The sequence below is a fragment of the Neovison vison genome, chromosome 3 (assembly GCF_020171115.1).
Source record: "Neovison vison isolate M4711 chromosome 3, ASM_NN_V1, whole genome shotgun sequence".
Classification (NCBI taxonomy): domain Eukaryota; kingdom Metazoa; phylum Chordata; class Mammalia; order Carnivora; family Mustelidae; genus Neogale; species Neogale vison.
This window is the reverse complement of record NC_058093.1, coordinates 65844231-65857510: the sequence shown is the minus strand read 5'-3', so window position 1 is coordinate 65857510 and position 13280 is coordinate 65844231. Positions and strand designations below refer to the sequence as shown.

Below are 13280 nucleotides of genomic sequence, written 5' to 3'. Positions count from 1 at the left end.
CATCTACCTTCAGCCAGGGGTCCTGGGATGGAGCCCCACATCAGGTTCCCTGCTCAGCAAGGAGTCTGCTTCTCCCTCTTTCTGCCCTTCCTCTCCATGCATGCATTCTCTCTCTCTCTCAAATAAATAAGTAAGATTTTTAAAAAAGTAAAAATAAGGGGCCCCTGTGTGGCTCAGTAGGTTGAAGCCTCTGCCTTGGGCTCAGGTAGTGGTCTCGGGGTCCTGGGATAGGGCCCTGAATCGGGCTCTCTGCTCAGTGGGGAGCCTGCTTCCCCTTCTCTCTCTGCCTGCCTCTCTGCCTATTTGTGATCTCTGTCGGTCAAATAAATAAATAAAGTTTTAAAAAAAAGTAAAAATAAAATGAAAACAAAGGCGTAGCCATCTTTGCTGGGGTTGGTACCATGAGGTCTAGGGAGAGATTTGTTGGATTGATGATAATCCTACATAGATAAGATGTCTTACCCGTATTTCATATATCATTTTCCTCTGTTATATATTATTACATTACCCACAAATGTAATCTTTGGTAAACTTGACCCTACTTCTGAATCTTAACATTTTTCCCCCTCTTTTGAAGGTTGCTGGACATTGAAAGTGAAATGATCAAATTTGCCAGTTACTATGCTGGAATCGCTTTGGTAGTACTTATCACAGGATATATTCAAGTGAGTGGTGCCAACATTTTATTTTTAGGTCAACATCTGGGCTCAGAGACATTACAATGAAATGCAAAGTGCACTCTAACTTTTAAGTTGTTCAGAAGCCCTAAGGACTACAATTTTATTTGGAGGTGGCGGCGGGGGTAGTGGGGGCAGTGAGAGGAAGAATTCATCTTCTCAGACTGGGAGAAAATACAGACAATTGTCTAGAGAGACAGAGAATAGACTGAATTTCGATGTCTCCTCTACTTCATCTTCTAAACTCAAAAATAGGTGGTTGTGGGTGTGTTTGTAGAGCGAGTGTGGGTCCCCCAGGGAAAGTCAGACATGAAGAGTTGGAGAAAAGCAAACTTTACTTTCTTTTTTTCTTTCCCTGCCAAAATCTCACCAACCTGTGTTCCAACCCCAAATCTATAAACTGAATCTTAACGTAGTCCATATTTAAGCCATGGAAGGGCATGGAGTTACTTAACCCTTATTAAAGAAGAAAAATATTTCATCTTTTACCTTCTTCTGTAGAAAAATTAATGACTCTCCTCAACCTCCATTCATTCAAGAATTTCAGGAAGTTCATGTTCATTATAAAGAGAAATGAATCCATTTTCCCCATTCTGGTACTGAGAGTTTTAATGACAGCCCGACTTTGCTTGGTTGGGGATAGCTATCAGAAGATTCCCTGCTTATGTTATAATTTTTGTCTTCCTTTCTCTGGAAATCATTGTCCCACAGTCTGAAACCTATGCATACACGCTTGTTGGCAGGCCTCTCGGGGGAAAAACTACACTCAGAAGTGCCATGCAAAAATAGAGATATAAGACCAAGAATTTCTTTTTGGCACTGTGAGCCTTCTTTTCGCATGTGGAAAGTGAAGTTTGGTAAGGTTAGATCGACAAGTGGCAAAGCCAAATTTGCACCCAACCCTTCCTGCTTCCCTGGCCACAGCTGTTCCACTCATCCTTCTCTGGGCAGCAGATGCTGAGCTCACTGCACTTCCCGTGACTCGGCATTCTGTGACTCACTTTCCTCTCTTTCTCAGGGCTTATATTAAAAGTATTTTCTTCTGAAAAGTGAAGGAATGAAGGAATATTTTTAACATCATAATGTCCAACATTCCTTGCTCCATTTTCAGATATGCTTTTGGGTGATTGCTGCAGCTCGTCAGATACAGAAAATGAGAAAATTTTCCTTTAGGAAAGTAATGCGAATGGAAATAGGATGGTTTGACTGCAATTCTGTGGGAGAGCTGAATACAAGATTCTCTGAGTAAGTAGCTGGTAGGAGGTTTTAATGTACGTGTGCATTTTTGATCATAGAACCCTTGTTTCTAAATTAAATAACAATTAGAAACACACTTTCAGTCATTTTGGATACATTTTGTCTCTTAAATTGAGCTTTTATGAGTAGCATCATTTTTTCATAGGTCATGCTTTAACTGATATGATCATTAACAACTGAAAGCCAGGATACTACAGTTTTGTTTGTAGGTCCTTGATCAAAATACTAGAAATGAAGGATTACAGAATGGAGTTAAAAGAAATAGGGCTGTGTGGCCTCTAAAAGAGAGACGGAGGGATGTCACAATCCACTTATCTATAGGGAAAAACAATGCACTTAAAAGGAACTATCTTGCCTTGGTTGTTGAGGTCATTTCTGCACATAAAAACAAAGACCAAAAAAAAAAAAAAAAAAGTCCAAATTAGTTTGAGAAGGATTCAAACTAAACAACTGGATTTAAATCTGGTTAATACCCAAAGACCAGTTGGGGTCATTGATAGCCCCCTTCCCCTCTTCCTCTAGGTACTCTGAATTAGCCCTGAGTAATTAGAAGCAATTGAACCCTATTGAATTGAACTTTGGGGTCCTATGAGGTCTCATAAGAGAGTGTATATTACAGTGAAGGTCAAAGACTGAATGTTGGGATACTTAGATTCTAGCACTCTTTCTGCCCCGTATTTACTGTGATATTGAACAGATACTTAATCTTGCTAGAATACAATTGTCAAATCTCTGGGTAATACCTTGAGACATTTTTTTGCTGTTAAGTCCTAAACCCTGTTTGTTCCATCTAAACAAGAGATTATGAGAATGTTCCTAGGAATATGAATTTAATATAATTATATTCAACCAATATTCTAGATGACTTAACTGTATGCAAGCCATAGAGATAAGCCACACAAGTCTTGGTCTCAGGGAACTTATAGCCTAGTGGGAGGTATAGAGGTGCAAGCAAACAAATAAAGTTGACACATTGATGGCTTACTGTACTCTAAGCACTGTTCTATATACTTAACATATACTAACTAATCCTCATTACAACCTATTGAGATAGGTTCTGTCATTATCCCCATTTCACAGATGAGGAAACTAAGGCACAGAAGAGTTAAGTAATTAGCCTAGGAAAAGTTTGTGCTCTTAACCACAGAATCTGTGATCTTAACCTCTATTCTATACTGTCTATAAACAGAATGCAATAATTATATATGTGTACACATACATACACAGATTCATTACATTGCTGTGCAAGCACTAGTTTTTCCTTGGGGGGTTTTATGAATTAGGTGGTGTGTGGGTTGCACTTTGAGGCTAAAAGGGTTTAGCAGTTATAAAGAAGGAAAGAAGGACTATTCAGGACAGACCAAGAGTATAAGTTATAAGAAAGAAAGAAATAAGATCATTTCTGAAAGTCTTTGTCATCAGTGAATGGACACCAGTCGGGAAAACTGGGTTGAGGACAAACTTACTGGGCTGTAAGGGAGGGAGAGGCTTGATGACCTCACAGGCTATAACAAGTTTCTTCAAATGTGAAAGGCTGTTTCCCACAGACAATGGGGTACAGAGATGGCAGAAGAAGGGAAAGCCTGGGGTTTCTCAACAAGAATTTGAATTGGCCAAAATCAGTTTTAGTGATCAAAGCCTCTCGTTTCTAGTGATATTAACAAAGTCAATGATGCCATTGCCGACCAAATGGGCATTTTCATTCAGCGCATGACCACGAGCATCTGTGGGTTCCTATTGGGATTTTACCAGGGTTGGAAACTGACCTTGGTCATTATCTCTGTGAGCCCTCTTATCGGGATTGGAGCAGCCATCATTGGTCTGGTAAGAATGTCTTCTCACTTCTCCCCAAGACATCTGCACTAAGAAACAGCCAGAAATGTAAAACTCGATTCCTTTTTCCTATGTATGTTTAGTTAACATTATTTATCACTGTTTCAATTTATTTTGTTTGGCTATCCTCAGTATCAAATAACATTCCATCAGTCCAGGGGTTGATGCTGTTTTAATAACATAAATATTATTGTATTATGTTATTGTATAATAACATAAATATTATTGTATTGTATGTATTTAATAACATAAATATTATTGTATATTATTAATAACATAAATATTATTGTATTATTGTATTGTATTGTTATTATTAATAACAGTAACAGCTACATTTGTTGAGCATTTACTATTTTGCCAGGCACTATAAAGAACTTCATATATATTATCTCTAATCTTTACAACGATCTTCAAAGGTATTAATGCCATTTTAGCCATAAGAAACAGAGGCTCAGAGAGTAAAGAGACTTGTCTGAGACTGTACAGCTAGTGAGTGACAAAACTGGATTCAAGTACAAGGGAGTCTGAGTCCAAATCCCCATCCACTCTCTCATATGCCTGTTGCTTCCCACGGTCTCCCAATCAGATGTTTTCTCCAAAAAGTCCCAACAAATGTACCCAGCTCAGTAACAAAAACATAAAGGAGATTTCTGCATTCACAGCTTTGTTCTCCATGCAGTCTGATCAGTTTCAGAAAGAGGTCACCTGACCCAGTCTGAGCAGTATCTCCATTCCTCAGGCATGCAGGCCAAGAAAAAGTGTAGGAGTAGGAATTTTGGGTCATCCCAGTTAGAAAACACTCCCAAAGATTAATAAATGCTTATATCATACTTTTAGAGCAGTCACATCAGATAGCAGGTCATGGGATCAGGCATACTAATAATTTGCTGTAAATGAGAATAGAATTTATGTGAAAAGCTGCATACACTCATATCACTGAGCAACAGGAAACCAATCTCCATAATATTTTCTAGCAAAATATTCTTGACAATCTGCTGGCTGTATTACTCAAACATTTCCCAGGTAGTACAGAGTGACAATGGCAAAGAGCTCATTCCTCTCAACTGGTCCCCCCCCCCCCGACTCTACCATCTGGCTCAAGAAAGATACATTTAGCATGTCAAAACTTGAGCTTCCTCATCTTGAAGATAAGGATAATACTTCCCAAAGGTCACTGTGATGACTTAAGGCATCATCTATGTTATGCACTTAGGATGGCATCTGGCACAGAATTAATTGTTCAAGAGATATTAGCTTTTATTTTTTCCAATCCGCTATGACAGTCTTTCCTACCAAACACCTCTTAGCTTCATTCCAGGGAAGCCTCACTACCCACAGGGAAACTTTGGGGATTCTGTAAATATTTGATTCAGCTTTTCCCCCCTAAATATACTTAATCTCTTTCCTCAAACCTGTGATTAATATTCATACTCAGATGGGTCAGATGTCACATTTCAACATTGGGGAGATGTAGCCTGGGTAACTTGATTTTGACAGGTTTAGGGCATGGTTTCTCTTGCTATCTCAAGTGCCCATATTTCAAGTTCTTGTAAATGTGTCACTGATTTGGAATGTTGTAGTTCTGCACTGGTTTCTTCTTGAACTCAAGTCTATGCATGTTTGTATAAAATGATACAAGCAACCTCACTAAGCCCAATTCAAAAGCAGGATGAAAAGTAGAAGGCAGGCAATATGTTACTGTGGGTTTTATATGCCTTTGTCTGACTTTTATATTTACCATGAGAAACATGTGCAATCATTAAATATTTTCCAGTTTACATCTTTAAATTCCTGTATCATTTTTACAGAAGTAAAATGAGATTATTTAATGTGAATTAAATTATAATAAGACTATTAATATTCACAACTACTTCATTTTCTCATACATAATTTAGAAATAAATTAGAAGAGGATTGTGGTAAAAACTACAATGTCATTCGTAACACCTAAATTCAGATTTTCATGTTGATGAAAATAGCCCTAATTTCCCTATGGTTGCCCTTTCAAGTCACAACTTTTGTAAAGTGTGTTCTTGTGACATAAATATGTTGTAACAAAATGCTACATTTACTTATTTTGTATCTATTTTGTATTAAATTCCATTTAAGATTTAGTTTGAGAAAAGTTCTGCTGCTAAAAGTTTGGAAAAACTTGGAAGATAAATTCCTTCAGTTTGGGCACTATATATATTTTAGATTTCTGAGCTAGTCGAACTTCCACAATATTTGCTTGTGTTCATTCTGGTATCTTCATCTGTGCCAGGTATTTCTTTGGTGATTAATTCTAATTACAACTTAATCCAAGTCCAATTTTAGAAAAAGTAACTGTTTATGTATTAAATGCAATATCATTTTAGTTCTTTTTGTAAAGAACAAAACTAGTTAGTTGAGCCCCTATAGTTGAGTCAAAATGGATAATATTTATCTGGAGCTTTCTCCATTGCAGCATCATGAGCCTCTGTGTGGTCAGGACCTCTCTCCCAATTATATACTCTGACTAACCTCCCGTCTCTGTCTCTGGTGTTTGTCCAGAAATTGTGCAAAAGGCCTGTGGTCAATAGCAAAGAAGTGTGGTATGGTATTTATTAGTATAATGAGTGAAACACTGTGGTCTCACAGAATGCCCTATTTGGGGCTTACTCTGTGAGATGGTTTTAGAGGCTGACTTCTAAAGATGTCATTTTAGTATGCTAACAACCAAATATTCGTGGATGGGGCTTAACGCGGCTCAAACTTTGACTAGATTCTTTCCTCGGTGAACACTGTTACAGCAAGGAGCTAGTCTTGTATGAAAACAAACCACATACTTAACTCAGCTAAATGAATCACTGAGTGAATGACAGGCTGACGTACCTAATTCTCTGGTCTTCATGTTCTGTTTTCTTCTTTTGGATTTTAGAGTGTGTCCAAATTTACTGACTATGAATTGAAGGCCTATGCCAAAGCTGGGTCAGTGGCTGATGAAGTCATTTCATCTATGCGAACAGTGGCTGCTTTTGGTGGTGAGAAAAAAGAGGTTGAAAGGTTGGTTTATTGAAATGTCTGCCACTTCCCTGAATTTCATCATTTGGCATACTACCCTGAATCTTCCCTATTTTGTATAAAGTGGCAGATTCACCTTGGTCTGTTTACCCTGATAGAGCTTTTCTTCAAGAGGTAGCTGAGAGTAATCAGTTGGGCAAAGCATTATAAGGACCCCGAGCCTTTAGCTGTGTGTTTTTGAAAATGTAGGTGGAGATTTTTAGAACATTATCTTAGGTTAGGTATTTATTTCAACACTGGTGGTGTATATGTATGCATATATTACCTCCTGGAAGTCTGTAACACTGCTGCATGATCTAAAATGCTGCTCGGCATATTTTTTATTCATCATCTTTTACTCAGCTACTGCACTACATGCTCTTTATAAAGTCTGACGAAATTTCCACTTAATCAAACAAAATTTAGCATTGGGTTTATTACGGACCATCATTCTAGGAGATTAATTCTTAATGAAAATAAAATACCTAAACTACCCAAATAACCCTGTTGTCAAGAATTTGATTTTATTTTTCCTTTTATCTAGTATTTATTAAGTGCTTACCATGTGCCAAGTACTGATTTTATAAAATAGTCACTAAATGAATTCACTTATTTTATGAGTTGTAGATCTAGTATGATAATATCATTCTCAATTGTTACCAAGTAAAAAAGAGAAGAGAATTTATTTATTTATTTATTAAAAATATTTTGTTTATTTATTTGACAGAGAGATCACAAGTAAGCAGAGAGGCAGGCAGAAAGAGAGGAAGGGAAGCAGGCTCCCTGCTGAGCAGAGAGCCCAATGCGGGGCTCAATCCCAGGACCCTGAGACCATGACCTGAGCTGAAGGCAGAGGCTTAATCCACTGAGCCACCCAGGTGGCCCAAGAGAAGAGAATTTAAAATCTCTAATTATTCTCTTTTCCTTTTTTTCCCTCATTTGGTTCCTTTTGGTTTATAGAGTGAAGTTACCCAGTTTCTTACAAAAAATTTCAGTAGCATACTTCCTTCACCATAAAAGATATTTATTATTGCAATTAATAGCAGTTTTATAAATGTTACGAAAATGGTAACAAACACAGGATAGACCTTCACTTTGTCCTGAGAAATATTAAATATTCTCCATGATTTTTTTTTTTTGAGAAGAAGGAAGGCAGTTACAGAATGTCTGAGCTTTAAGACAATGCCAGTTATTAATGTCTAGATCATAGAATCACAGCAACCTAGTGCTTGGATTGAATTTCTGGATAGTTATCCATATCCCATGGCTGTGAACCTGACAGGTCATGTTACAACATAGCATTCTTGGTCACAGGGCAGATAGGTGAGTGTATGGAGATGAGTTGGTGCAAACACTGGTTTTGAACCTGGGGGGAAAGAGTTGCATCATTTTCTGATGGAAAGCAGGCCATGTGACTTGGTAAAAAACAATTCAAGCACAAATAGTACTAGATCCCTCGTGTCCAAACATTTGTGGTGAAAATTCTTTTCTCTTGGGGTAAAGTTCTCACTTTTTTTATACTGTTCTTATCCAAGAAGTAATCAACCATGAAGTCTGGTTAGGCATCGTTCCTTCAACATATTTCATTGCCTGGTGGAAATAAGCTAAATAACTCCATGGAAGTTTGTAATTTTCTTTCCTGAAAGCTGCTGTGTGTCTGGGGTAATTTGATGACCATTGAGTAACAGCACAGTGCTGTGGCTGTTTTAGACATTCTAACTTGAGCTGCTGCTGCTGCTGACATAGACGCAAATGCTTTCTCTTCACAGGTACGAGAAAAATCTTGTGTTTGCCCAGCGTTGGGGAATTAGAAAAGGGATTGTGATGGGATTCTTTACTGGATTCATGTGGTGTCTCATCTTCTTCTGTTATGCACTGGCCTTCTGGTATGGCTCCAAACTTGTCCTAGATGATGGAGAATACTCAGCAGGAACCCTCGTCCAGGTACTTTGGTCTTAAGGACCTAGACATCACATTTCCTGTTGGAATTTCAGAAAAGCCTAGAGTTAAGGCATTTTGTTTGCTCCTTTAGCGTCTGAGAGAGGAGAGCAGCAAGGATTTGATGGAGTCCATCTGCAGAAACAAGCAATACCTACACATTTTATAGTAAAGGAACACTAAGCATTGGAATTGATGAGACCAGCGATTTAATGATTTCCACTTAACTGAAGATTTTATAGCTGTAAAACAATGATTTTCTGAGTGATTCCAAAGATAATATGCCATGAAAATGGGAAGTCAGTGGTCTCTCAGCTAAAAATTAACAGCTCATGTAGTTAAGCTTAATAATAGTACAAGATATGTGCTAATGGGCATATTTGTGGAACATAATGAGTTACTAGATATCACGCCAATAATATCCTCAACTGAACAGGTAATACAACCATATTTTATCGCTCATTTGTGCTATGGTCATGCTATCACAAATGCCATGGCTACTCTAATTTTCAGTATTTGTTTCCATTGTTCTTTCAAGAATTATTGAGAAACTACTCTATGTCAGACCCATAGAAAGCCCAGAAGAGTCAATAGTGAACCGAAGAAATGTGATCTTCACTGAAAAGAAATAAAATAAAATAAAATGAAAAAAAAAAAAAGAAGAAATGTGATCTCTTCCTGATGTAACATATAGATCAGTGGGGAAGAGAAGCAATAATTAAACAACCCCATCAGTGTCTAATGACAGAGGAAAACACGTGCTATGGAAGACAAGGACATTAGCAGTGAAGGGCAGGGTAATCGCGTGTGGCTAGGGTCAGAGAAAGCTCTTCCTCCTGTTCATGAACCCACGTCTTTCCTCCTTAGCTTACAGCTCCTCTCATTACAGCTGGACTCTTGTCATCATTCTGATTCTCAGCTGAATGGCACCTCCCCAGTAAGGCCTTCCATGCTCATCCAATCTTGTATTCTCTTGTATGCCTTGCTGAACTTTCCCTTCAGAGCCCTTGAGTGAAACTGAACATTTGGACTTGTTTACATTTGTTCCCACCCCTTCCTGCCCTCACACAGTTAGGCCAGGGAGATAAAACATGAAATACCTGTCTCATTTGGCCTATTAATTATTTAATTAAATAGAGTAATCTTTTTTATTTTAGATTTTATTTATTTATTTATTTGAGAGGAGAGAAAACATGCACTCATGAGGGGTGGGAGGGGCAGAGGGAGAGAGAGAGAATCCCAAGCAGACTCTCCACTGAGGGCAGAGCCTGATGTGGGGCTCTGTCTCACAGCCCTGAGGTCATGCATGACCTGAGCTGAAATCAGGAGTCAGACGCTTAGCTGACTGAGCCACCCAGGTGCCCCATAATTAATTAAGTAATAATTAATTTGAAAGGCCTGGAGATGAGAAGCAGTTTTATATAAGATTCTTAAATAAAAATACTTAGTCTGGGTGAGCCTATAAGATTCTGGGTGAATTTTGAGCCTAAGATTCTTGGGCACCAATTAAACAATGAAAAATGCTAAAAATCTTATATACTAGAAATTTCCTAGCTGATACCTTATAATTTGAGGTCTACTGCTTTAGTATAAATACATATTAGGGAAAGTTGAATGGAATTTTATTTTATTCAACTTTCTAGGGAAAGTTGGATGGAATTTTATAAATAGGAATGATTATCAGAGGTCAAGCCGTCGTCCATCTAAGTTACTACTTTATTTCATTTAAGGCTTGATGATACACTAAGAACAACTTTTTAAAATTCAGTCCTTCTTTGCAAGATGAACACTGGCATCACTTGAACTTTGTTTTAAAAAATTAAACATGATAAGATATATTAAAGTGTCTTTTGGACCTTAAAGGGATAGAAAGAAGGAAAATGTTGCTTTCATTGTAATTTAAGCACTTTCTTAACAACTCTAATATAGCATTGCACATTTGAAAATCCAGTGAAAGTACTGCAGGTCGGAAACCTGACTATGAAGTCCCTCATCTTTATTGGTCAAATGGCCCTTAAGAACTTTCAACATTATGCTGAGTGAAATAAGTCAAGCAGAGAGAGGCAATTATCATATGGTTTCACTTATTTGTGGAGCATAACAAATAGCATGGAGGACATGTGGAGTTAGAGAGGAGAAGGGAGTTGGGGGAAATTGGAAGGAGGGGTGAACCATGAGAGACTATGGACTCTGAAAAACAATCTGAGGGGTTTGAAGTGGCGGAGGGTTTGGGAGGTCGGGGTACCAGGTGGTGGGTATTATAGAGGGCACGGATTGCATGGAGCACTGGGTGTGGTGCAAAAATAATGAATACTGTTATGCTAAAAATAAAAAATAAAATAAAATAAAAAGAACTTTCAACATTTACCAGTTGACTTCCATCCCAGATGCTTATATCTGCTCATTCTGCAGAAAAACATGCACTGAGCAAAGACATCCTTCCTTTCATTCCATGCCGGCAAGGAGAGGACAGAAGTGTGCCCAAATAGTAGTTCAGAGGGAGGAACGAATTGGTAAATTGAAAATTAAATAATACACAATTCCAGCTGGAAACACTGAATTTTAAAAACCCCTTGGTTACTCTTTAGCAGGAATGTTATGTTTCTGCTTAAAGAGAAATTGAGGCATACTAAAATCTTTAGGAGATTCTTTAAGCAAAAATAATTCCAGTTGGGCAGCACCAAATCAAAAGTGATGAGAAGCCACTCTCTACCCACAGGACTGGGGGAGAGACTCTTATAAAGAAGAGGCAGAAACAAAGCAAAACAATTACTTGATGGGCTCTGGCTTAAGCAGCTGCCTTGCCTGGGGAATCTGAATTGACCATTTGTGATTGGTTGTCCTTGGGCTTTTGATGTCTTGAACTTGAGGCATTTGTGCTTAGGTTTTAGGTTGCTCATGTAGGCTACTAAGGCATCAAATCAACCTCAGCCTAATGGCCTCCTTGTTTAGTTTGACGCTCCTCAGCTTCCAGCGTCCACTCTTGTGTATACCTTTTGTATACCTTTTGGGCTGTATACCTTTTGTATACCTTTGTATACCTTTTGGGCTAAGAGAGTACTTACTTTGTGCAGATGTGACATACTATGTGTCTCTAACATTTTCATCATTAATTATTAACCTTACCTCTTACTCTTAAATGCCTTCCTGCAAGCTGCTGCTTGCACCTTAAGAAGTATCTCTTTGGCAAAATAAGAGACCTCCATTAACAGTATAATCATTGATCTTTCTCTTTCTCTCCCTTCCTTCCTCTGTCCCTCCAATTCTCTCTTTCTCTCACTCATGTGTGCAGGCACATTTTTGGCCATACTTCTGAGTAGCAAACTATGAAGTCTGAGTATGTATGAGCTGGATTGAGTGTTCTTAATCCACTAAAGTAATTAACAATTAGGCTAATTGAATATATTTTTTGATGAACAAAATCATTATTGGCTGCATGGTAATTGAGCATACATGGTAAGTGGTTTACATAAATGACTGATTGGTATCTCTTGTACACAGACAAAAAACAAACTCTGTGAGCTATTAGGAGAGAAGATGAGAAGGAATTGAAGAATGCAGAAGGCTGCTCTTTGTGCTTCCCAGGTTTTGGGATTCAGTAATAAAAAATAACAGCAGGAATAGAGAGTAACATTATTCAGTGTATATAAGGTATCAAGCACTAAGTGACATATTTCATATAAATACCCTATGTCATATCAAAACTTCATTCTATATTGATGCCATTCTACGACCACTTAAAAATAAAATGGAGCCATGAGATTGAAAAATATGTGTTGAGGGGCATGGAGTCTGGATCTGGCTTCCAAGGAGTCAGTGATCCCCTTTTTCCTAGCACAGCACACCCATAGATAGATTGTTCCCCAGTGGACTCCCTCGCATTTTCTCTTCCCACACTGCCATTGTTGGGTCTACAGTGAAATGTTTGGGGTGGGAATTGATGGTCTGTTGGAGTAGGTGCTAGCCATTGTGATGATACTAGGTACAGGCCTCTGCCCTGTCCCCACCCACTCTTTCCCTAAGTAGCCCAAGGAAGACGTTTGCAAAGCCAGGCTGATCAGGATTTGATTACAAACCTCAGCTTAGGCCCCTAGTGATTCAGTCTAGAATCTCGAGCAAGAGTCAGCAAACTATGGCCCACCAGACAAATCCAGCCTGATGCCCGTTTTTTGTAAATAAAGTTTTATTGGAAAACAACCATAATTATTTGTTCACTATTGTCTATTGCTGCCTTTGTAGTATATAGCAGAGTTCTGTAATTTCATCAGAGCCCATATGGCCTAAAAAGCCTAAAATATATATTATCTGGCACATTGTAGAAAATGTTTGCTGACCCCTGATCTAGGACATGTGGAAGGCTTCCTTTGCTCAGTTGGGAAGACCTCTGATAAAGGTGGTCTTAACTCAATTTAGAAAAGTACTATTCTGTCTAGTCACTGTATCACTTTCTATGTGTGGAATCTTGCTTCTTTCAACATCATTATCACCATTTATGTGGCCAACACTGGATTAATCACTCTTTGACTAATTACTCCATTTAATGTTCATACAAGTC

General features: G+C 38.2%; 1 protein-coding gene across 3 annotated transcripts in view; it reads left to right on the top strand.

Moving 5' to 3' along the window:
• Positions 1-13280, top strand: part of ABCB11 (ATP binding cassette subfamily B member 11) — an 85137-nt gene that overhangs the window by 24748 nt on the left and 47109 nt on the right. For 2 of the 3 annotated variants that reach the window (XM_044242274.1, XM_044242273.1), the window contains exons 1-4: positions 1743-1922; positions 3587-3758; positions 6666-6790; positions 8557-8731. In XM_044242274.1, the coding sequence (XP_044098209.1) occupies positions 1831-1922; positions 3587-3758; positions 6666-6790; positions 8557-8731 (564 nt within the window). In that variant the 5' untranslated portion in view covers positions 1743-1830. Of the gene's footprint in view, positions 1-577; positions 666-1742; positions 1923-3586; positions 3759-6665; positions 6791-8556; positions 8732-13280 lie in introns of those variants that run through there. The other variant, XM_044242275.1, reaches the window with a different exon arrangement.